A 25,741-nucleotide genomic window follows, 5' to 3' on the forward strand; every position below is an offset into this window, starting at 1 on the left:
ATAATTACTTTAAAATACTAAAAACAGCTACAGTGCAAGATTCAAGTAGCAGGTCAAATGTATGGCGTTCAGCACAGGCGAGTGAAAACCATCAGTCTTTATAGCAACTGTAGGAGTCTGGCAACCAACCAGCCACCTGCCTCTGCTAGTCAATCAATTCCTGATGCATACCCCTGTTTGAGCCCACCGTATTTCAGATGTGTTCCACAAAACAGGTGCCATCGGAAGCCCCTTTACCACCCTGTATGTGCTGTAAAATGAAAATGTTCAGAAGTCATTAAATATATATATATACTTGGAAAGATAGTGCTACACAGAATCAATGCTACACACACACACACCAAACTTAAAAAATGATTGCTTTGGGGTTTCCAGTATTCATTGCAACTGTAGTATAGGCTGGAAGGAAAAAACCCTGCTTGCTCTCCTAAATGAACCTGTCATTAATTGACAAACAAAATGCCTAGTAAGCTGTCTTCAACCCTTGTCATGTTGACACCTTTCCATTCATTCTGAATAATTCAGACATCTGGGAGGGTAAGAAAGAAATTGGCCTGCCCAGAGTGATGCTGAATGCAATGTCTATACTCGGATTACTATGTAGAAAGCATACACTCCATATCATTTGGCATAGATGAGTTACCCTAAAGTGCCTTAACCTCAGAGTTCTCCATCTTGCACTTTTGGGTGGCATGATTGATAGAAAACCCATCACTTGCAGCTTTCCCCACCATGGGATTGCAGTGATGATGAGGAAAGGCACCCACACAGCTGGGACAGTAACAGAATCCTGATTTCCCCACCTCCAACCCCAGTAACCTACATCAGGGTTGCCAACCAGCCAAACAAAATTAGCTTGGCCTACTCTTCTGTCCATGATTAATAACTGCTGCACAACATACTTCTCTTAAATGGACAGTCAGACTGGAAGGGATCCTGAGGGTCATCTAGTCCAACCCTCTTCTGGTGCATCATCTTTAAACTGGGCTTCAAGCATGGGCGTAGCCAGGATTTATTGGGGGGGGGGGAGGACCTCAGTTAAGTGATATATAGATACAGTATACGAATGACGCGGGTGGCGCTGTGGTCTAAACCATAGAGCCTAGGACTGGCCGATCCGAAGGTCAGCAGTTCGAATCCCGGCGACAGGGTCAGCTCCCGGTGTTCTGTCCCAGCTCCTGCCCACCTAGCAGTTCGAAAGCACGTCAAGTGCAAGTAGATAAATAGGTACTGCTCCGGTGGGAAGGTAAATGGCATATATATATATATATATATATATATATATATATATATATATATTTGCTTTCGTAGATTTTCACGGGTACAGGAATGCAGGTTTTGGTGTCCTCGGGTGTCTTCCCGTGTAAAAGATGGGGTGTCTAGGCGACGTTTCGACGAGGTCTCACTCGTCATCTTCAGGCTGGTGCTTTCGGCTTCTTGTTACATATATATAGGGGCAGCTGCCCCCCCTGCCCTCCCATGGCTACACCCATGGCTTCAAGTGGACAGCCCTTTCAAAAGAGGACTGGTTCATGTAAAACAGGATACATCAGCACCCCACCCTTGTGCCATGTGAGCCCATGGTTTTTTATCAGAGCCCGAAGCAGTTGACTTTCAGCCCCATAACCAATAAATCCATTGAGCTCCCAGTTAGTGGGTGGGAGAGCATAGCTGCAGCATAGGATATGTAGCCTTTTTTATGAAGTAACCATGAATAACAAGGAAATCAGAGGCAGGGAGGTGGTTTTGAGTGAACCTCTCCCTCGCCTTTCACTTGAAACCGCACTCCGCCCAATGCATAACGCCATCCGAATTGCATCTGGAGGAGTTTCCTATGTAAGCCTCCCCCTCTTAAGCCCCTCCCTCTCCCCTCAGTTTTGCCCTTCCCGGCCGCCGTAGCTCACAAACTCTTTAACCACTATAGCTATTGGCAGGAAATTTAAACTTGATCCATTGGCAGTTTCGGGAAAACAAGGTCTTAAATTCATGGGCGGATGAAAGTTTTACGTGTAAGTAAAAGGTCCGGTTTTTTAAGGAATGCTGGCTGAGGATCCCACTGATGGGATCTGCTTAAAGCCTTTTACTCAATTGCAGTGTTTTTGGTCTCGCGAACGTGTTTGTTCACACATTATTGCTAAATAGCTTTCGCCATGTTAATGGGTGCCGCTGGGATCTTGCCTGGTGTTCCCCAGTGAATGCAAGAGTTATGATTCCCCAGTTACTCTGTGTGTTCATTTATTTTTTTGAATGGACAACGCGCCTGCAAGGGCGGGTGCAGAGGGGGGCCTGAAACATGCGGGTCATTGTGAAAACAAAGCAGTTTTTGTCATGTGAATTTGGAGGAAAAGAAAGCTGAGAGTTGGCTGAGGCATGCTTGGGGTGCAGTTATTCCCTCTTTAAGGGCCTGTTACGGGGTTAGTGCATTTGACTGCCTTAATATGAGAAGGTTTTCTGGTCTGCAGTATAGCAGAACTGTTATCTGCGCTCTTGGGAACGCTTTGTTTTAAATATTCTTGGAGCTTCAGCAAATGTCCTCAAAAAGCGACAACTTCAAGGCTGATAACTTTATTTTCCTTTTATTTTAGCCTTCTGAAGTGATTATTTTTTTATGCTGAGGATTCTACTGGCCTAGGCCATCCCAGCTTTCTCTGCTAAAATGGCTGACTGGACGCTTCGGCACTGGCAAAATCTTGGTGAGTGAATGCACCCATGGGCTGTCTTTCTAACTTTTACTCAGAGTAGACCCACTGAAATGAATGGCCATGGCAAACTTGGGTCCCTTAACTTTGGTGAGTCTGCTCTGAATAAAAGCTGAACACAACACACAATCTCTAGATGAAGCAGAGTCCCCTAGCCAGCATAGATAACTGTGAATTTATTTTTATTTAAAATGCTTCTATGCTGCCTTTAAAAGCAAAAGCTCTCTCAAAGTGGCATCCATAAAAGCAGCCTAATGCAATCACAAATAAAAAAGATTGACAAGCCAATACATAATAAAACAGACAGATGAAATTAAAGTCCAATATAATCAAAATCAACAGCAGCAGGAAAACACAGCAATTTCTTTTAATTCCAAAAATCTTCAAGGAAAACTCAGCAAGAATAGTTGAGTTCTCGGATCTTTCCAAGAGCCCAGTTGATAAAGAGTTCCAGAGCCTTGGGGCCACTCTGGAAAATGTTCTCCCCTTTCTATATGCCAATTTACAGTAATTGCACTTGGTGACAAGCAGGACTTCCACCTGTTCGTTTATAAAAATACTGTACTTACATACAACAATTTATTTAAAAAATTAAGTATGGCATATAACAAATATATGTACAATAAAAACCAAAACCACAGATCACCAACTGACTGTAACAAAAATGATTTTTTTAATTGTCTACAAAAACCTGGCAGCATAGAAGTTTTAAAAAAATAAATGTAAAGATTAATACAGAATACACCTGCTGAATCTCTGTTGGGACAGTATTCCACACGATTGGGCTGATAACACTGAGGACTTGGTTTTGTGTTGATATCAGATGTTGCGCTCAAAGTGCTCTTGGGCCTTCCAATAACTTGGACCCAAACCTTTTTAAAGCTTTAAAAGAGAAAGGAAGGATAAGGAGTTCCTTTCACATTTTATTTTTAATTCATTACCTCCTTTTCTGCACTGCTGTACTCAAGGCAATTTACAACCCATAGAAGTGATGAAATAATGTACAACATAAATCACATCCTGTAACAATTCAGTGTGATGTAAATAAGTCCTCATGAGTAGTGTTTTAAATCAGGTAATGTAAAATTCAATAGATGGTGAAATAATATCTACTAACAGAATATTGGCAAGTTATGGTTTTGATGTAGAGGAAGGGTGCTTTAGTCCCAGTGAAATCGGTGGGCACAACTGAAGTCCCATTGGTTTCAAAGGGACTAACACTACAATCCTGTGCATGTTTACTCAGAAGTAAATCTTACAGTGTTCAGTTGGGCTTATACCCGAATAAGTGTGCATACCATTGTAGCTTAAAGGATAACTTAAGGCTGCAATTTGTACATTGTACAAATACCTCAGGTTACAGACGCTCCAGGTTGCATGTTTTCAGGTTGCGCACCATGCCGAACCCGTAAGTACCGGAACGGGTTACTTCCGGGTTTCAGCGCATGCGCAGAAGCGCCAAATTACAACCTGCGCGTGCGCAGATGTGGCGCTGCGGGTTGCAAGCATGCCTCCCGCATGGATCACGTTCGCAACCCGAGCGTCCATGTAGTATACACACTTCTGAGCAGACATATGTAGGGTTGCCCTGTAACTTTCTCTGGCTTCAACCCAATAATGAAACCAACTCACTCTGAATGATTACAATAAACCTTTATTATAAACAGCAAAGATGCAATATATAGAACACCATTGATCTCACAAATGTTTAACATAGGGGCAAGGTCACATCAATTTACAACATTCTATTTATTTATTAATTAATTATTGCATTTATACCCTACCTTTTTTCCAAAGGGTTCAAGGTAGTATACACTGTTCTCTTCCCATTTTATCCTCACAGCAATCCTGTGAGGTAGGTTAGATAGAGAGACAGTATCTAGCTCAAGGTCACCAAGTGAGCTTCTTAGCTGAGTGGGGATTTGAACCCAGGTCTCCTGGGGTAACCACTGTGGTGCCTTCCAGATGTTGTTGACTACAACTCCCATCAGCCCCAGCCAGCATTGCTAATGGTCAGGGGTGATGGGTATCGTAGTGTGCAAGAACTGGAGGGCACCATGTTGACTATCCCTGCTGCAACCACTACACCACACTAGCCCTTGGTGTCGCAAACAGAAATAGCTGGCAGAAGAAAACAGAGAAGAAAGCAATGTGATTGGAAAACATCCCTCATTACTTTGCAGCCAGTCTAGATGGCCGCGCCCAGAAGAACCAGTTGAAAGCAACAAGGAAACGAGAGGAGGCTGCCCGTTCAGCCAGAAGCCGTCCTTTGGTTGGGAAATCTTTCTACCTGGACCTCCCCAGGGGCAAGAATCTGGAGTTTTTGGCAGAGTGTGTGAAGCAACTAGGTGGGGTGAGTACAGTGGGAGTGTTTCTCTTACTGGTAGGAAAGCCAATGTTACAGTTCAGTCAGGCATAATTGTAACTAGAACCAATTTGACAGGGAGGACTCCATCTAGAATGCCTCTGAGCATATGCAGAATGAGTGTCCCTCATCCGTGAGTGGACAGAGTTTGCCCATTGCACCAGGAAGTGCAATGTCTCCAGGGAAGCAGGTGTGGCTTCCACACAGGCAGGGGTCCCAACATTTTTCTTTGTACCAGTTCAGCACTGTAGCACAGTTAGATCAGAAATGGGTAGGTGGGCATTTCAGTCATCAGTTTAAACGTGCTAGCTTACTCTTGGCTCAGTCAATAGATGTGCATGGTCTTTTCAAAGTTCAGTACTATTGGCCACCCTCTTGCAACTTAACCGCAGGGGAAACTGGGACGTACCAAGTTTTCCCTTGCATTCTGTCGTCTTTTCCTTAAGGCGCTGCAGTTTTGGAAGCAGAACAGGAAAGACATTTCCACAAAATTGTCAACTATTCCAAATTACCAGTCAGATTAAAATAATAATAATAATAATAATGAACTGGAAGGATTGGTTGGTTGCACTGATTATAGCTTGCTGAGGAAATCCACTTGGCATTGTGTGAATATTGCATGATGTGTGTGAACAAGACAGGCTCAGATAATTTCACCTGCATACACATGATGTGCCTTTAAAGCACCTTATTTCCCTCAAATAATTCTGGGTGCTGTAGTTCCAGTTCCAGCAACCCTTAACAAACTACAGTGCCCAGAATTCTTTGCAGGGGAAAACATGCTTTAAAGGTATAACATGTATGTAGCCTTCATACTGTTGGTCTTCCGTCAACCTCCCCAATTTAGGATTGTTTGTTAGCAGGATTGGCAGCACACACGCACCATAGGCTTCCCCCAAAGAATCCTGGGAATTGTAGTTACTCCTCATGGAGCTACAAATTTCACCACCCTTAACGATCCATCGTTTTCAGGATTCTTCTGGGGAAAGTGCTTTGAATGTATGGTGTATGTGTGCAGCTGTCGTGACTCATTCCAAGCAAGAAATGTCCACCATTAATCAGTCAAGATTAATGATCAGCTGTGAAACTGTCTTCCTGTTTGTTTCTGGCTCCAGGTTGTTGAAAGTTTTCTGAGCAAAGAAGTGACTTGCGTTGTCTCCAGTAGCCAAGAGGCCAGGCGGGAGAGGTGGATGGAAAAGCAAAGTAGTTCTGCGTTGAAGGATGCTCAAGCTGGGTCCCGGCCTTCTGCAGAGCTCCAAAGGGGTCCCTCACACAAGCCAATAGACACTGTAAGAGATGCGGCGGGGTGGGTTGGGGGACTAGGACTTTGGGACTAGGCGGGGTGGGTTGGGGGACTAGGACTTTGGGACTAGGCGGGGTGGGTTGGGGGACTAGGACTTTGGGACTAGGCGGGGTGGGTTGGGGGACTAGGAGTTTTATGTATTTTTTCGCAATAGAACTCCCCACCCACCCACCTACCAGTGCTCTCCTCAAATCTGGAGAGCTGGGGGAAAACCCAGAACAAGTTTGTTTGTTATTGTATCTATATCTCATTTTTTCTTCAAGGAACTCAGAGTTGGCATACAGAGCTCTTCCCCTTTCCCCATATTATCTTCACAACAACGCTGTGAAGTACCGTATTTTTCGCGCCATAAGACACACCCGACCATAAGATGCACCTAGTTTTTAGAGGAGGAAAACAAGAAACAAGAAAGCAACGCAAAGCCTCTTGAGCAAAGAGCCAGGAGCGCTCCCGCTGCACTCAAGTGGCTTTGCGTGGCTATCCCTGAAGCCAGAAGAGCAAGAGGGATCGCTACGCACCGATCCCTCTTGCTCTTCTGGCTTCAGCGATAGCTGTGCAGCCTGCATTCTCTCCATAAGACGCACACACACCTCCCCTTACTTTTTAGGAGGGGAAAAGTGTGTCTTATAGAGCAAAGAATACGGTAGGTTAGGCTGAGTGTGACTGGTCCATGGCTGAGTGGGGCTAAGAACCCTGATCTTCAATGTCCAAGTTCAACACTCTAGCACTTACAGTCATACCTTGGATCCCAAACGCCCTGGAACTCGGACATTTTGGCTCCCGAACGCCACAAACCATTGTTCTGGTTTGCAAATGTTCTTTTGGAACCCGAACTTCCTGCAGCCAATCAGAAGCTGTGATTTGGTTTTCGAATGTTTTGGAAGTCAAATGGACTTCCGGAATGGATTCTGTTCAACTTCCAAGGTATGACTGTACACCACAGTGGTGGACAGGAAGAGAGGGAGGAGAAATCCCATTGCCTGGACAAAAGTCCTTGTGCTGATGGGACAAGTGCATTGAATACTGCCCTAAAAATTAACTTCCTTTTTGTGGCATGCTAGCAGCCCCTGCGCTCAGTATGAGAATTACTAGGCTACTTAAATATCAACCTTGCCAATGCAACCTTTTTTTTTTGTTTGCTCTGAATTCTTAAAGAAAACCTCTGGGCTTTGAAGCATGTTTTCAACTGACATTTTTAAAAGATGGATTAGTTCATGGGGGGGGGGGGACTTCACTTGTTCCATGTTTCCCAGTACCTTTTTCTTTTCTTTTTTTAATGCTGGAGACCAAGAATGAATGAAGGGAAGGGGTTCTCTGGCTCTGGTTCTGTTTGAGGCAGGACACTGACCCATCTTTGGACCAAATTAGATGTGATGTTAATAGCATGAATGAAACAAGCGGGCATCTTTTTGTAAACAACCACAGATAGGCCTGCAGTGACCCAGAAGTAGAGTTAAGCCCTTTCCCTTCTGCCATGGTACCAGCAAAAATCCCCCCTACTTTTATTTACATCAGGGTGGAAGCCCATGTTTATCACCCATCACTGTCGCCAATGGGGAGATTTTTTATTTTTTAATTTTTTGCAGACCTGATGTTATTTAGGCTATATAGCAAAAACAGCGAAGTGCATGCTAGTTCCAATTTACACAATTGTCATGTCTAGCTCAGCCTTTTTATCTCTCTCCACTGCCCAAAAGCAGTTTTACTTAGCAGTGCAGAGGTTCCTGCCCTCCCCCAACTTTATTGTTTAGGCTAAAAAGAAGAAAAATGTGCACGAGCCTCTTTAGTCCTAATAAGCTGCAGAGGTTTTATCAGACAGATAAACATTTTCTTCCAGTGTTTGGGCTAGCTGGGAAGAATGGCTGCAGCTGCTTTAAAAAAAATGTGGTCTTCTGTTGCCTTGGATGCAAAACACCCTTCTGGGGGGACAGGGTTTCAAGCATCAGATAGCCATGCCCCATTTTACCATAAAAAAAAATCTCACTTCAACCAAACCAGGTTTTCGAGTGCTTACTGTCACTTACGTCTTTTCTAAGAAGAGGAGATCTGCATGGGCATTCCATTTGCTGACCTTGACATAAGTTTTGTTTTTGTTTTTTCATTCCTGGCCATAGCTGCTCCTGCTCCCCGTATGTATGTATGTATGTATGTATCTGTCCAACCGTCCCTTCCCACTTCTGATTTTAAGAAGTCCAGCTGTGATGCCCCAAAACCCGTTAAACTGAACTAAAAAGGTAAAGGCACCCCTGACCATTAGGTCCAGTCATGACTGACTCTGGGGTTGCGGCGCTCATCTCGCTTTATTGGCCGAGGGAGCCGGTGTACAGCTTCTGGGTCATGTGGCCAGCATGACTAAGCTGCTTCTGGCGAACCAGAGCAGCGCACGGAAACGCTGTTTACCTTCCCGCCGGAGCGGTACCTATTTATCTACTTGCACTGGCGTGCTTTTGAACTGCTAGGTTGGCAGGAGCTGGGACTGAGCAACAGGAGCTCACCCCGTCGCGGGGATTCGAACCGCCGACCTTCTGATCGGCAAGTCCTAGGCTCCGTGGTTTAACCCATAGCACCACCCGCGTCCCACTGTTAAACTGGACTAAGAGCGCACAAATAAGCCTAATGCCTAATGCTTATGAAGAAGTGATGAATAGGAACCGATAAAGCCCATTGCCAAGACCAGTGAAATCTGATTTCTCCGTTTGTTTTAACCTGCTGTTTCCTTTGTCCCAATTCTTTCCCCTCCCCATTCTTCCCCACACCCTCCCCAACTCTTTATGCAGAACCTGATCAGTCGTGGGAAAAAGCTCTTGCATAAAGCCATCAGGGGTCAGGTGAGCAACCCTACCAATCACTTTGTTCATCCTTGGGGTGGGGTGATGGCTCACAGTTGTGGATAAAACAGCAGAGTTGAAATGCAACCAATAGGTAACCTAACTGAAAAATAATTCGGTGAGCTGAAGCTCAACCCAGACAAGACTGAGATGCTGTTAGTTAGTGGGTGGTTCCTCTGACCAGATGAGTGGAGTTCAGCCTGTTCTAAATGAGGCTGCACCACCCCGGAAGGATCAGGTTTGTGGCATTGAGGATTCTCTAGGGTCCTCTTCTGTTGCTTTATTCATTTATTTATAAGCATTTTAAAAACTGCTTAATATTTAAAATCTCTTACATAAAACAGTATCATAAAAAAACAGAATTTTTTTTTTATGAGTCATAGAGAACCTGGGCAAAAATAGGTCTTTTGAAGCAACTTATGGATGGTATAGAGAGGGAAGGATATTCCAAAGGATGGGGGCAGCAGTGGCTAATGCCCAGTTTTAGGTGATGTTCTGCAGGGTGCAGTAAAATTTCCCCAGATGATCCAAACGATCTTAACAGGTCTGTACAGGGGCAGATGGTCTTTCAGGTAACCTGGTCCCAAGATCATTGGAGCTTTTATGTGACCTTGAACATAGCTCGGTAGCTAATCAGCCACTGCTGTAGCTCCCTCCTTACAGGTAAAATATCTGTGAGTCCACCCTTGTTACAACATTCTGTACCATCTAGTCCAGTCTCAATGCATGCCTCACTATAGTCCAGTTGTGAGGTTACCAATGCATGAATCATAGTGGCCAAGCTCTCCTTGTTCAGTTAAGGTTGTAACTGACGTACCAAACCTAAGGTAATAGGTGCTCCTCACCAGGAAGACTGCCTAGCCTTCCAGTGACAAAAATGGTTCTGGAAGCACCCCGAAAGCACATACAGTGGTACCTCGGGTTACATACGCTTCAGGTTACAGACTCCACTAACCCAGAAATAGTACCTCGGGTTAAGAACTTTGCTTCAGGATGAGAACAGAAATCGTGCAGTGGCAGTGGGAGGCCCCATTAGCTAAAGTGGTGCTTCAGGTTAAGAACAATTTCAGGTTAAGAACGGACCTCTGGAACAAATTAAGGACTTAACCCGAGGTACCACTGTACCTGTTCTTCCAGAGGGAGTGCAATCCTGTCCAGAACTGGTAATCTGTTGTGCCTGGGAATCACTTCCTTGCAGAGTTGCCTCCTTACCAGAATTCAGTCTTAGTTTGCTGGCCCTCATCCAGCTCTCCATTACATCCAGGCACCGGTTCAGAACAGTCACTGCATCTCCTGATTCAGATGTAAAAAAATCTCTAATCTATGTGCAATATAAAAACAATATCCATTAGAACAAAAATACAATAATGTTCTTTAGGGTGCAGTCCCATGAGTGGAATTTCCCCAGATCTAAGTGGTCTTAAAGGACTGCATAGGGGCAGGCAGTCTTTCAGGACACTGTGGCCATTGGTATCAAAAGCCCCTGAGAGATCAAGCAAAAGCAACAGAGTTGTACTCCCTCTGTCTCAAAACTGAGCTTTAACCCCGACTGAGATGGGTTAATGTAATAGACACAGTGGCACAGAGTGTCTTCCCCCAGCTTTGGTTGGTGGTCCAGCTGTACCCATATCTGGGCAGGGATGGCCTGGCTGTGATGATCTATTTCCCAGTATCCTCTTGATTGGATTACTGCGATGGACATAGGGCTAGCTGGTGTCGATGCAGCCACCAGATTACCCAGGGAACTAACACCAGTACAGTGGTACCTCAGGTTACATACGCTTCAGGTTACATACGCTTCAGCTTGTAGACTCCGCTAACCCAGAAATAGTACCTTGGGTTAAAAACTTTGCTTCAGGATGAGAACAGAAATCATGCTCTGTCGGCACGGCGGCAGCAGGAGGCCCCATTAGCTAAAGTGGTGCTTCAGGTTAAGAACAGTTTCAGGTTAAGAACAGACCTCCAGAACGAATTAAATTCTTAACCTGAGGTACCACTGTATTGGCACAACTGCGCTTCCTATCTATAGGTTTTGGGGACCAATTCAAGGTGCTATTTTTAACCTATAAATATTTATACAGCCCAGAACCACAATACCTGATTGACTGCTTCTCCTGGCAAGATTATACCAGGACCTTAAGAGTGTCATCTGAGGCCATTTTCCTTGTGCCTCTTCTGAGAGAGGCTTGGAAGATGACAATAAAGAGAGGGCCTTTTTCTGTTTCCCCCCACCCCTCACCTGTGAAATGCTCTCAAAATTAGACTCAGTTGGCACCAACACTGACATCTTTTGGGTGCCAGGTCCGGCTTTAATTTTCATCCTGGCTTTCAATAAATTTCACCCAGATGAGTCAAGGCTAGTGTTGGGTTGGGTTGCTAATAATACCCCCTCCCACTTGGAAGCAGACGTTTCCTCTCTATCATATATTTATTAGAGTGTTTAGGTTTTAATTGTGGTTGTTTTAAACGATTTTGTACGTTTTCAAATGTGATGGTAAGTTGCCTTGTGTCAGGTGACAGACAAAACAAATAGATACATTAATAATCTAGGTCTCCCCCATGCAATCCAGAGAGCAGACATACTACAGAAATATGCCCACCGAGCAGGTTAGTTTCATGTGCTGCAGGAGAGACAGAAAGCTCTCAGGGTTATCGTCAAAGATAATATAGGTGGTATGAGCTTGTATGTCAGACAAACACCAGTCACTATTAGTGGTAGTCTGTTGCTCCATGAGAAAGCTGGGGGTTGGCCTTCCTGAGACAGCAGAGTACTGGCAAGACAACCTTTGAGTTGGTGAGTTACCTTGGTCCTACACCTGTTTCGTGAAAAGTATTCTCCCTGCCCCACCTGATTTGTTATAGGTGCTCTGATTAGTACCGTAATTGCTATATACATTCTCTGCTTTTCTTTCTTTTTTTCAGGATAGCACCTGCGGCAACAGCATCCTTGCCACTTCGCGATCCTGGGGGATACAGATTATACACATAGATGGTATCCTTTTTCTAATCTGGAGTGGGGTGTCCATGCAGATGGCTTTGCAAAGATAGATCATGTCTTGCAAAAGAAGCATTTAGTCTGACAGTGAAGGAAGAACTCTCCCAAATATTTTTACCAGTGTGGCTCCTCAATTTCCACCAGGGCTCCCTACCTAAGAGAGACAACTTCTGTGCGCTGACGTTTTGTGGGTTTCTTTTTGCATCTTGAATTAAAGGGTATGGTTTCCCCCCTGTGTACGTGCCCAACCTAGCAGAAATCTTGCTACTGCCCCCTCAAAAATAAAAATTAAAAAATTAACAGTTCCCGGGATTCCCTAAAAGGATCCTGTATGGTTGGAATACACAATTTGTGTGCTTCTTTCTTCCAAGCAACTTGAAAGTTTCTCCCACCCCAAGGTCCTGTTAAATCTTAATATAAAATTTCCTGTTCTGCTATAGAGGCTTAAGGTGGGTTGTCTGATGCTGCCTTTGTAACAGTCTGGGAGGCAAGTTGGGCTAAAGAAGGTGCTTGTTTGAAGGTACCAAGTGAGCTTTGTAATTGAGCAGGGATACAAACCTGGATCTCACAGCTCAGTACTAGGCATCATCCTGTATAATAGATAAATAAGAGAACATGGGGCAGATTCTGGAGTGCATGGAGGGTGTAAAATGATGAGAGACAGAGCTAGGGATAGATGTGTCTATTTTAGTCTGTGTCCATTTTGCATGCATTCAGGCATAAATCCTTTCGATTCTGTTTTGCATGAATCAGCAAACCTTTTTTTAATCTTCATGAAAACTTGTATTTAAATTTATATTTTATCTCAATATACCTAAACCTAAAAGGGACGCAGATGGCGCTGTGGGTTAAACCACAGAGCCTTGGACTTGCCGATCAGAAGGTCGTGGTTCGAATACACGCGATGGGGTGAGCTCCCGTTGCTCGGTCCCTGCTCCTGCCAACCTAGCAGTTTGAAAGCACGTCAAAAGGCAAGGGAAGGCAAATGACGTTTCCGTGCACTGCTCTGGTTCGCCAGAAGCGGCTTAGTCATGCTGGCCGGAAGCTGTACGCCGGCTCCCTTGGCCAGTAAAGCGAGATGAGCGCCGCAACCCCAGAGTCGGCCACGACTGGACCTAATGGTCAGGGGTCCTTTACCTATCTAAACCTATTTTATCCTAAAATATGGGTTGCAACGCCAAAGGATTTGAATTCTGCTTTTAACTTACTTTGAGGTTTAGGGTAGGGATTTTAGCTCTAGCAGAAAGTGTGCTTAGCACACAGAAGATTCCAGGTTCAATCTCTGGTTTAAAGGATCAGGGATCTGGTGATGGGCAAGTTCTCTGTGTTGGACCCCGTAAAGCTACTTCCAGCCAGAGTAAACTACTTGGCTAGGTGGGTGAATATAAGACATTTTCCTGTGCTCTATTTAGATGCAGACCAATATGCTCCAGTTATTAGAGCAACTAGTTAAGAGTGCATGCTTGCTCAGAAAATGATGGATTTCAAAATGGGAAACTTGATGTAAATCAATGATTTAAATTGGTCTTTTTCCCAGAGTGATTTAAATCACCTTGATTTCAATCGATAACACCGCATTATAGAGGCAAACCTCTTTTCTGCATGAAATAGCGCAGTGCTTTTTCGTTGCCGGAAGGTGGCAGGCCAGAGCAATGGATGGAAGAGCTTTTCATTGGTATGGGGTGGTTGCCGGGGAGATTTCCCCTCGCTCTCTTCTGCATGGGTCTTGATTAGGATTGCTGACAGTCTTACTAGCTCTGACTCCCGTGGCTCAGCAGATTGATCAACAGACATTCTTCTCCACTGAAATGCCTCATTTGCTGAGTTGTATTTTTGTGAGTCAGTCTGCTGCTAAATGCACCGGGGTGGGCCTCTTTTCTGTTAGTTGGCAACCATAGCCTTAATTGGACCAAAAGACTGATGTAGTTCCACCCTCTTCCTTACCAGGGAGGCTGGAACAACATAAGCTAATGCTACCAGGTAATTTATGTGATTCGCTATACAAAAAGCTTTGCTTCTGTACAATGTGTGCATTTTTTTTTTTTTAAATGCACATGTTCTGTCCTGCTCATTCAGTTTCAGAATTGTTAAGCATATTTAGCAGGTGTCTTGCAGGATAAACCTGTTGAGATGTTGCAGAGTTCTTTGTGGCATCAGTACTGCTTCAGCAGCGAGCATCTGAGAAAGCTGGGGTGGGAGAAAAGAAGGCTTGTTCCTCAGCCTGAGTGCTTGTTGGTTCATGCAATCATTAGACAAACATTACCTTAATTGGGACGTGGGTGGCGCTGTGGATTAAACCACAGAGCCTAGGACTTGCCAATCAGAAGGTTGGTGGTTCAAATCCCCGTGACGGGGTGAGCTCCCGTTGCTCGGTCCCTGCTCCTGCCAACCTAGCTGTTCGAAAGCACGTCAAAGTGCAAGTAGATAAATAGATACCACTCCGGCGGGAAGGTAAACGGCGTTTCTGTGTGCTGCTCTGGTTTGCCAGAAGCGGCTTAGTCATGCTGGCCACATGACCCGGAAGCTGTACGCCGGCTCCCTTGGCCAATAAAGCGAGATGAGCGCCGCAACCCCAGAGTCGGTCACGACTGGACCTAATGGTCAGGGGTCCCTTTACCTTTACCTTTACCTTTACCTTACCTTAATTGTGGGGCCCCATCTCTCCTTTATGCCTCATTCTAATCCCTCTTTCAGTTAGTTTCTGACACTGATTGTCCGCTGATCAACCCTGTTCCTGTGTTTGATCTGCAGAAATCAGTAGGTAAAGTTTTAAGTTAGCTTTTTCCACGGTGTGAAGATAAGTGTGATCACTTGCTAATGTCTGCTGACCAGGCTGCTGTTCAGGGCACAGCTGCAGCAGCTGCTTGAAAAGTTGGTGACCTAACAAGTGCTCAAAGTTGGTTTGATAACTGGGTGTGGCCTCTTTCCCCCTCCCTCTCTCTTCTCCCCCACCCAAGTGTTGAAACTGTGAGGTTGTGTCCACACTCCCATTTATTCCACATGCAGTACTAGCCCACCACTGGCTTGAGAAGCGGTGTACACATGATTTTAGCCAGCATCAATAGCTACCTGTTGTTTCTTTTGAAATACAGTATGTTGATGCATTCTTTCCCAATCCAGATACGATCTGAATTGAGAAACGCCTTCCTGAGTTTTAAGCCAGCAATGTATACACTGCCTGAGTTAGCTTGTGCTCCTGTTCCCCTACTCTTTTATCTTTTTCTAGGGGGTAGAATACAATGTTGTTCTCCTTAATGGCCCTTCCTCCTCAGAAATGCTGTCCTACATACGACTGTTGTCTAAGAAGCACCCTTCCACGGCAAAGGTTGGTAACGTTAAGAGTTACATTTTTGTGCAGCTTTTATGATTTCAGGATCGTAACAGGCCTGGGAAATGCCATGCTTAAGATGTGGTAAATCCTGCACTACAGCAGGAGGGGCAGGATACACCATGGCCTTTCTTTCTGTGGCTGATTGATGTGATTTGTCTGGAAGGTTAGGTGCCCACACAATTGAAATGATTGTGGCCCTATTGGCTTCCCACAAATGGACTCGGTTTTTGTCCCACCCCAGAGCAGGAGAGATATAGCTAGAATAATAATAATAATAATTAATAATAATAATTATTATTATTTATTTATACCCCGCCCATCTGGCTGGGCTTCCCCAGCCCCTCTGGGTGGCTTCCAAAAAAATATAAAAATACTGTAATACATCAAACATTAAAAGCTTCCCTAAACAGGGCTGCCTTCAGATGTCTTCTAAAAGTCTGGTAGTTGTTGTTCTCTTTGACATCTGGTGGGAGGGCATTCCACAGGGAGGGTGCCACTACCGAGAAGGCCCTCTGCCTGGTTCGCTGTAACTTGGCCTCTCGCAGTGAGGGAACCGCCAGAAGGCCCTCGGTGCTGGACCTCAGTGTCCGGGTAGAACGATGGGGATGGAGACGCTCCTTCAGGTATACTGGACCAAGGCCGTTTAGGGCTTTAAAGGTCAGCACCAACACTTTGAATTGTGCTCGAAGACTTTTGAGGCTGTTTTCCAGGCGTTTGTCAATTCTTAGGAGATCATTTCATATTATGCAAACAGGTTCTCAAAAGCACAGTGTAACTGTGGGGTAGGAGACTGAGAATTTGAACCTGGGTTTGGGGAGACTACAGAGGTCCGCCTCTTCCATGGGCTTGTGGTTTCTAGTTCTAGAGCACACCAGCATAACCCACTTTCATATGCTCTGTTGTTACATAAACTGCCATGTGAACAAGCATGTTCCCTGACCATTGGCACTGGGAGAATGGGTGGGACACCATCTGCTACATGCACTGGCAGTCAGTGTTGCTGGGACCAGCTGCCAGAAACCTTGAAGACCTGCTGCCGTGTGCATTTAGGCTTTTTTCTTGCCTGCCTCTGCCAGCCTTTTTTATGCTTGCTGCACGTTCATTGTCCTGACATCTCTTACTGTGTATTTCCCTTGGGTTAGGTGAAGTTGGTTGCTTCTGGGTTCCAGCCTTCGGAAGGTAAGCATGGAGGTTTCAGTGTTGCCGGAGGCCAGGGGGCGCCCTGTGTTGTCACCTGCTGCCTCCCATCGCCTTGCATAAACTCCAAAATTCATATTGCGGTTTGGTGATGTACACTCTGTGCTTAAATGAGACGGGGAGAGAAAGCCAAAGAGGTTTGCTACAAGAAAACGTATATAAATCACTTCATGCAAAATAAAAAGACGAGTCAGTTCCAATTCTGAACACTTAAAGAAACACAACTCTAAATTTGAGGGAGAAAATTTGGCTGCAGACAAGAAACAGGAAGAAAAGTTGCAGATCTATGGGTAGGAGACAGCATTGTCCAGATCAGTTAAAATCCCATCACTTCATCTTGCTTTTCCAAACAAGTGTTGCATGTTTCCAAGCCTAGCAATAATAAGAGCTAGGACCTTACATTGGGTTGTGCTAACTGAAGTTTTCAACCTTTTTGAGTCCACTCCTCCCTTGACCAACAAATTATTTATGTGGCCCCCCTGTGGGTCTCAGGAGCCCAGTTATGTCACCTCTTCCCTGCAGATCTTGGCAGTCTCTCACCCTTTATCGAACACCCTTCCTTGTGGGGTGTTTCCTCAGCCTCCCCTCCCCTCTCCTTGGGAGTCCTCCGGGCAGTCGCTGCTGCTGCCCCTGGTCTCTGAGCTGCCCGCCCTGCCCTAGAGAGAGGTGCCTTCTCACACTGCCCCACAGGGACCTGGGACTTGTCTGTCCATTCCCAACAGTAAGGACTGGCTGGCTGGGCTGCCTCACCTGCCTGCTTGCTTACTCTGAGGCCACTTCAGCTTCTGGCAACCGGCACCCCCTGACCAGCCCCAGAGGCACCATTTGCCTGCGGAGCTTGTAGCCAGGTCTGCTGCAACAAGCAACTGTGCTAGCCTTTGGGAGGCAGAGATGCAAGAGGGCATCAGAGATGGGAGGGAAAGAAAGAGGGACAGAGGCCAGTGTTGCCCGCAGCACCCCTGACCATCATTCAAGGCACCCCAGGGTGCCATGGAACACTGGTTGAAAACCACTGTGCTAACTTATTTATTTTTCTTGTGTACATTTTAGCATATGCTTTGTATGCCATGGTGATGTTGTTATGGTTGTTGTTATCTATCCACCCTTCACTCTTAAGGTCCCAGGATGGGTTACAACAATTAAAACACAATACTAAAAACAAAACAATTTCCAATCACAAGCATAAAATGAGTCCCAAAAATATACAGCTCACTGTACATTATTTGCTCTCTCTGTCGCCTCTTCCCCCCCTTCCAGGGAAATCTCCAGTGTTCCCTTGGTATTTAAAATTGCTGACGGGCTTCCTTTGTGCCGGCGACAAGGTCCAGCCACATCTCCTGTTCCCTGGAGATGTGCTATTGTGGCTGCCAGTTCTGGACTGTCTCCCACTTGCTAACAATGCAGCGTTGGCATGGTGCTGGCATGGTGCCTGCCCATGAGGCAGGCTGTTGTTTTAATATAATAATCGCCTTGTTGCACAGTGTTTAAGTAACAGTCACCTGCAACAGCTTGCTCAGCTGTTTCCCCTCAGAGCTGGCTGCTTAACTGCAATCCTCCTCCCCCACCTCCCGACTTCCACAAATCTGTAATGACTTGATGCTTAGCTTTTTAAAGAGAGGTGTCCGGACTACCTAGCTTCCTGTGACCTTTCCACTAATCCAAAGTCTGGGATGGTGGTGGCTGTATCTATCTTTCCTCTGATATTTTAATAACGAGAGCTGCCAACAGTTGCTTTTCTTCTTCTCATGTTTCTTTCTTAGTGGTAAGGCTGAAAGCTCCATTCCTGAAAATTGAAGATGAGAGCAGGTAAGAGTCATGGAGTACGGGACTTTCCCCTGCCTATTAATTTCTCAAAGACTGGAAGCTTGATGTCACCTGGCTCTGTCGAAGCAGTCCATGGGGGAGTTCTGGATCTGACTCACTAGCCTGATCCAGTTCCCCTGCCCTGGCCTCTGATGTAGAAACTCTTCAATCTTTCCCACATAATGCAGGGTACGGATTTCTCTGGTAAACCCATTGAGAGGTCCAGGGGAATAAAGTGGGCAATGATGTCTCCCATCTTGGCATGATTCCCAGCTATCCCTCCTTGAAGGTCCTGTAGGTGGATCTCTGTACATGCTGCTTTCCTAAGGGCCATTCTTGTTCATTTCCCAAGTACTTACTGAGAGGTTTTTCGCTCTGTCTAGGCAACTCAGGCCATTCTTTCAACAATTCAAGAATTTCCCCCAACTGTATTTCCGGCCGCTGAGAAGACATAGCCCATTTCAACCCCCACGAACCTCTTCCAGCTCAAAGTAAGTGTTTGTGGGGGACGGGTGGGTAAGGTAGCTAATGGCGTGGGAGGAAAACTTAGGAAGCTCTGCTAATAAATATACAGTGGTACCTCGGGTTACATACGCTTCAGGTTACTTACACTTCAGGTTACACACTCCGCTAACCCAGAAATAGTGCTTCAGGTTAAGAACTTTGCTTCAGGATAAGAACAGAAATCGGGCTCCGGTGGCGCGGCGGCAGCAGGAGGCCCCATTAGCTAAAGTGGTGCTTCAGGTTAAGAACAGTTTCAGGTTAAGAACGGACTTCCAGAACGAATTAAGTACTTAACCCGAGGTACCACTGTACAGGACAAATCAAATCTGCCTATGTGGTGGGGAAACCAGGTAAATAAACTGGAATCCTGCCCATAGCACCAGCTATTTTTGCCACAGGTGTAGAAAGGGAAGCCACAAAAATATTGTTGGGCAGGCCTGAAGTTCAGAAACCAAAGGTAGTCCTGGATGGGACCCCCAAGTGCTGAGGAGACTATAAAAGTTTTAAATTGTGTCAACAAATCTGAAGGCGGAGGGAACAAAGTAGGATGCTGGGTTTGTGCAGCAGGGGAATGGAATGTCCTGAATATGTTTGTCTTGCCCTTTCTGCAGAGCACCGGAAAGCAAACAGTCACCCAATGAGCTCTTCCCTCCTTCAGCCTGCTGTATCATGCCCAAAGCACAGAAAGGCTACTGTGAATGTTGTGAAGAAGTCTTTGCAGAGTTGCAGACGGTAAGAAAGTCCCTTGCCCCAGACCTAGGCTTCCTCTGAAGGAGAACAAGCCCTATTTATACCAGTGTCTGCCCAGTCCTGGGACAGCTACCTACATTCTGAACTGCATGCACTAAAGCTACACCAGGCTTTGCAGCTTTGGCCTTGGAGGACGTAACCTCTGCTCCATTGTAGTACAAGGTCTAAGCTAGTCAGAGTACTAAAGCCTTTTCCTATACCAATTTATATCATGTTCAGCCTAGTGCTGTGCTGAAAATGTTCCCTGCTCTTTTTGTAAACCTATTTGCAGGCCATGGCAGCATTTGGGGGATTTATGCAATTTTTGGAGGAGGCATGAGGAGAATATTAAATTTTCAGTGGCAAAGAGCTTTACCAGAAGAATGACTTTACCCCAAAAGTCCTCGAAACAGCTGGTGGCCACATCTGCCCTTCAATGACTCCTCTGAGTGGCCTTGCATCACATCATAGTGTTGTTCCAGGTGAATTGTACAGTGGTACCTTGGGTTGAGAACTTAATTCGTTCTAGAGGTCCGTTCTTAACCTGAAACCGTTCTTAACCCGAGGCACCACTTTAGCTAATGGGGCCTCCTGCTGCCACAATTCCGCCACCGCGCGATTTCTGTTCTCATCCTGAAGCAAAGATCTCAACCCAAGGTAATATTTCTGGGTTAGCGGAGTCTGTAACCTGAAGCATCTGTAACCTGAAGCATCTGCAACCCAAGGTACCACTGTATATGGAGGTGGGCCGAAATAGAATTCCATTTTTATAAAGGAAATAGAAAGCCTTTGTTGCTGCTGTCGTTTTTCAGGTAAAGCTCTTTGCCACTCCAAAAATTTCACAATTTCCCCCCCATCCCCTGAATATGTATTGCCTTTACACACACACACACACACACACACACACACACACACACACGTGACCACTTTGAAGATCTGCAAAAAGTTCCCATTGGAATTTCAGACCCAGCTCTCATTCAGCCAACTGTCTGGCTTTGGAGTCATCAGCACCATTAGCCATGTACTGACAGGCTCATCTTTGCAGCATAAGGGATAAATCTGCTTGTGTTTTTAAAGAAGCTGAGCTTTTCAGGAGGATACGTTCTGTGATAGTGTTGCATTCTGTGCTCTTACAGAATCCCAGCATATGCACAGCTCTCGGTACTAATGTCTCCCAGGCCTGGTAGTGCAGATGTCACTGAAGAACAAATGCATTCAGTGCTGAATAGACTGGGAGGAGGGACAAGTCCTCATGACTCTGTTTATCCCTCCTGAGAATTAAAAGCCTGGTAACTTCCTTGGAGACCAGTGGTTTTCTGTTGCGCAGAATGCAAACCCCCAAATTGGTCCAGTTTCTTAAATATTGGCACAAACATATTCAGCTGGGCACTGATTTAGTATTACTTCCTCTCCTCTGGCAGTTCTAGTCTCCTTCTCCATCTCCCCACCAAAGCAGCTTTTCTTTGGTGGGTAAGCTCCTGAGGTCATACCAGTCTTCCCAGCTCCTAAACAAGGCAATTCCTCACTTATTTATTTTGTCTGGATGCTTAAATAAAGAGGTTTGCTGGTACAGAATCTCTCATTTCCTTCCCATCTTCAGACCTCTCCCATTGCCTCTGATGCAGCCATTTTGCCTTTTGCAGCACCTTCAAAGTCAACGGCATAAAGAATTTGCACTGGATCCATCCCACTACACTCTCGTGGACAGCATCCTCTCTCAACTGACCAATGACTTCGTGGTTTCTTCTTCCTCTCCACCGCTGAGGTGAAAGTTTAACTCATGGGTTTTGGAGGGGGTGAAGAGTTATAAGTATCCGGCTCTTTTTGAAGGACTGAGGAATCACTGCAGAAATCTGATGAGTATTGTGACTATATTCAGGGATTCTGATCTGCTGCATGGCTACAGTTGTAGAAACTGACTTGGCAGGACGTTCCGGATGGACAGAAGGAAGCACTTCTTCATGCAGCATAATCCTGGATTGCCAGTAGTACATGTAAAAGGGATTTACAGGTCTTACTAGACCACAAGCTTAACATGAATCAACAGTGTGATGCAGCAGCCAAAAATACTAATCAAGGGGAGTAATAGTCTTGCTTTATTCTGCCTTGGTCAGACCACACCTGGAGCCTTTTGTGGGATGGTTTAGAAAATTGGGTATCTTATGCCTGGTAAAGAGGAGACAGAAAGGAGATATGATAGCCATCTTCAAGTATCTCAAGGGTTGTCACATGGAGGATGGAGCAAGCTTGCTTTTTCCTGCTCCGGATGATAGGACCTGAATAAATGGATTTGTGTTACAAGAAAGGAGATTCTGACTAAACATCAGGAAGAGCTTTCTGACAGTAAGAGCTGTTCAACAATGGAACAGACTTCCTTGGAAAGTGGAGGGCTCTTAAGCAGAGGTTGGATGGCCATTTGTCATGGATGCTTTAATTGAGATTTCTGTATTGCAGGGGGTTGGACTAAATGACACTTGGGGTCCCTTCCAGTTCTTTAATTCTATTATTCCCTTCATTGCTCGTGACAAAAGTTTGTCTAGGTGGCTGAAAAATATAGAAGAATGTCTGTCTTATGGTTATGCTTCTGACTGAAGAACAAAACCCAGGGTGGGGCCATTTTATTTCGTTTCGTCTAGATAAAGCAGTCCAATGACATTGTTCTTTGTGTAATAGGATAAAATTAAAACTTCCAGTAGAAGAACTGAAGCAGATAATTGGTTTGGGAACACTAAAATAATGATTTATTTTTTTAAAAGGTATGAAAAATATATTCACCTGGGGCCCAAATGTGCTATATTTATATCATTTGCTATCTTTATATTCTCTTCCTCTTAGGGTGCCTCCCAGTACCTGTAGTGGTGACTATTCTGAATTTCGTTTGGAGGACTATTGCATGTTTGCTGGAGGACAGACTGTCAACGCAGAGGCTTCAGCTCCCTTGCTCGAGGACCAAGACTTTCTCCATCTTGCAGAGTTACCCCTAGAGATGCTCCTCACCCCGGTGCCATTTGGCTCCCCGGGGTCAGCATCCGAGCATCACAAAGCGGGCAGGCTGCTTGCTAGCACTCACTCAGAGGCTGCAGCCTCCGCTGAGGCCGACCATGGTGCCGTCCCCCTAGAGAGGGGGCTCCTAGTTCAGCCTGCTGTGCTGTCTCGGAAACGCAAGCTCTCGAGCAGCCTGCACGGGCAGGCAAGAAAGAAGCGAGCCTTATCCAAGCATCCCTCAGACGACAGGTTGCCGGATGAGGAGTTGCTCCTCCCTGGGAACCAGCAGGCTGGCACGACAGGATGCCCTCCGAATCAGATGGCTTCCAGACCCCTCGGCTTCTCTGCGGTACCATTCAGCAACCTTGGCCCCTCACACTTAACTTGGGACAGTCTGTCTTCTAAGCCTCTTGCTCTAGACACCGGCTGCCTCCAAGACGCAGCGCAGCAGCTGGGCCAGGGCGAGGTGGCTGCTCTTTCTCCCTATCAAGGGAAGGACACATGCATTTCTTGGGACTTTCCCAGCCCTAGTATTGAATCAAGAAGCATGTCTGGCTTCCCCATGGGCAAGCACATAGCCCCCATGCTGCTGGGCTCTGTGGACCAGCACTGCTTGCCTTGCATGGATATATCTGAACTAGCTTGGTGTGTTACCTCAGCAACTGGGCCTAGGTCCTAGCCCTTTTCTGCCCACTGACTAGTCTTTCTCCTGAGGCAAAGAGCCCTCCTTCCATGTCAGAATGGGATAAACAATCTCCCTTCAAGATTGACGTATGCTGCACTGCTAGGGACCTGCGTGAGGCAGCAACTATGAATCCCATCTCTCTTTTGCGCTCCTACAGAAAACAGCCAATCTCAGGCTGCAAGGAGGACTAGGGTTACAGGAACAGCCGTATGGAGATGGAGGGGACTCAACTGCAGTTGGGGCTTGTGTGGAAAACTGGATAAGCTAGGCTTCACTTCCAGAGGCCTGCTTCCTCTGCTCTGCATCCTCCTCCATCTCTGTCTCTTATGTCCTCTCTTTGCTCTGCCTCTTTCCATCTCTGAGCTTCTTTCTCCCTCACTCCTCTTCCAGGCGGGTTACCGCCAAGTCTTCCTTTCTCCTCCAGTATCCTACGGAGTCAGGATTCATCCTTACAAGTGCTCTTTGATTTGTATGCTTCTTTATGTGGCTTTTTTTCTGCTCTGCGCCCCCTTTGAACCGAAATAAACAACGGCAAACACTTGACTGCACTTGTTCCGTGTCATTTTCCTTTAAGGTCCTGGTTACCAAAATTCTCCCATTTCTCTATATCCAGCTTTCGAATTCATGGAGAGCATAGCTCCATTGGTAGAGCGTAAGACTCTTCAGTCTCAGTGTCGTGGGTTTGAGCCCCACATTGGGCAAAAGATTACAATTCCATGACTCTCCCAACTTTCTGCTTCTCTTTATGAATATCTCGCACCCTTGAATCCCACATTGCTGTTAAATTGTGATTCTACTCTTGCAATATTAATATATAGAAATTAAGATCTCCCGCTTTGAGACCCCACAAAATGGTGACTTCCCAGGATCCCTTGCAGAAAGCCTGTCTTTTGCTCCACTGAGTCAAGGTTTCCCTCAAAGTATCTGCCATCTCCACCTATTGACTCAAAAGAGATTAGTTCACCTCTCCCTTTATATTATTACTTGAGCACATCTACATCAGATATGTGGGTGGATCTATATTTGCTTTGGGATCCTCTCAGATCAGAGCACAGACCGTTAAACATAGATGCACGATGAAGAAAAGAAACATTCTAAGCCAGTCATCTTTATATACAGAGTTCTTAAAAGTTCTCATTTCCTGACCTCACATAACAACATCTTAAAGGTCACAATAGCTATCCTAACTTTTAAATATATACTTTAAGGTTTCCTTTGTCTCATTTCTCTTTGCCCCTCCCCCACCCCTCTCTCCCTCAGAATCACAAACTCATTTCCCAACTGCCACACTCCTCCAGTCACTCGGTTCACTCTCCTGTTGTCAATCGTTTTCCCACTAATATTTCTGTCCCAAAACCATCTTGCGGCTCAAAACTGATCAACTGCCCAACCCCATGTAACACCTGGCAACTTTTGTGGCGGGCATACTGATATACCTGAATGTCAAAAATGCTATAACGCGGCCCAGCTTTTGTAGAGGTCTCCCTCAAATTGTGCTCGCCTCAGAATTCAACGCTCTGCTTTCCCCCCTCCATATCTTACCTCCTGTAATTAGAGATAACTGTTATGCTATGTATGCAGGTTGAACAGAGTAAAAGCCTCATGGGTGGAAATTAATATTTCACTCTGCTCACAGATTTTGACCCAAAAAATACATGTTTAAATCATTACAGGAGAAATGTATCCTTTCAGCAGGAGTGTCACGGCAGAACGTACAACATGAGCATAAAGCTGAGGTAACATTTGACCCAAATGTGCTTAATGCAGTGGATCCACCGGAGATCCAGCGAACGCTTGTATTCTGTGATGCACAACGAGCTAATCCCTAATTTAGAAAGGAAATCAGGTTTTGGGGAAATGCAGAGCTCAACAATAAATTTCAGATGGTGTTTTGCAGGCCTGCTGCATGCAATATCAAGTTTTCCACATTGGATCTTCCCTTAAAATTAATCCACATGGATTATTGGACACCCACATGATCTAAGCCTTGGGGATCCAAACAGATGATGAAAGTTGGTGGTATGAAATCAGAGTGAAGTCATTTACTTTCTTTTCACAGCGCCCTGTTGTTGCCTCTTTTTGGAAAGAAGTTGAAACTAGAATGAATTTTACTTTTGGATAGCACTTCAGAGATTACTGATAGTTGGCCTACATATCAGATAAATGGAGACTGTGTGAGGGGGTGGTTTAGCAAAGCCGTGCTGACAGCCTAAAAGAATAATCTTGAGGCACTGGAAATCTAGGATGACACCAAAGATGGAAGGGTTGGATGTATAATCTGCTTCTGCTGGCTGCTCATGAAAGGGTTCTCTGAGAG

The 25,741-nt window shown here is 45.5% G+C and overlaps 1 protein-coding gene across 1 annotated transcript; it reads left to right on the forward strand.

Moving 5' to 3' along the window:
* The first annotated feature begins 1,885 nt into the window (after positions 1 to 1,885).
* On the forward strand, positions 1,886 to 23,967 carry DBF4B (DBF4B-CDC7 kinase regulatory subunit). The gene is given in 17 exon segments (XM_028703820.2): positions 1,886 to 2,009; positions 2,586 to 2,693; positions 4,883 to 5,052; positions 6,180 to 6,353; positions 9,145 to 9,195; positions 12,118 to 12,187; positions 15,463 to 15,515; positions 16,664 to 16,700; positions 18,479 to 18,524; positions 18,905 to 19,012; positions 19,637 to 19,757; positions 21,398 to 21,519; positions 22,590 to 23,381; positions 23,383 to 23,427; positions 23,429 to 23,485; positions 23,487 to 23,537; positions 23,539 to 23,967. Coding segments are annotated over 16 exon segments (2,088 nt in total). The 5' UTR covers positions 1,886 to 2,009; positions 2,586 to 2,656; the 3' UTR covers positions 23,693 to 23,967.
* The last annotated feature ends 1,774 nt before the right edge of the window (positions 23,968 to 25,741 follow it).

Source organism: Podarcis muralis, chromosome 13 (assembly GCF_964188315.1).
Source record: "Podarcis muralis chromosome 13, rPodMur119.hap1.1, whole genome shotgun sequence".
Lineage (NCBI taxonomy): Eukaryota > Metazoa > Chordata > Lepidosauria > Squamata > Lacertidae > Podarcis > Podarcis muralis.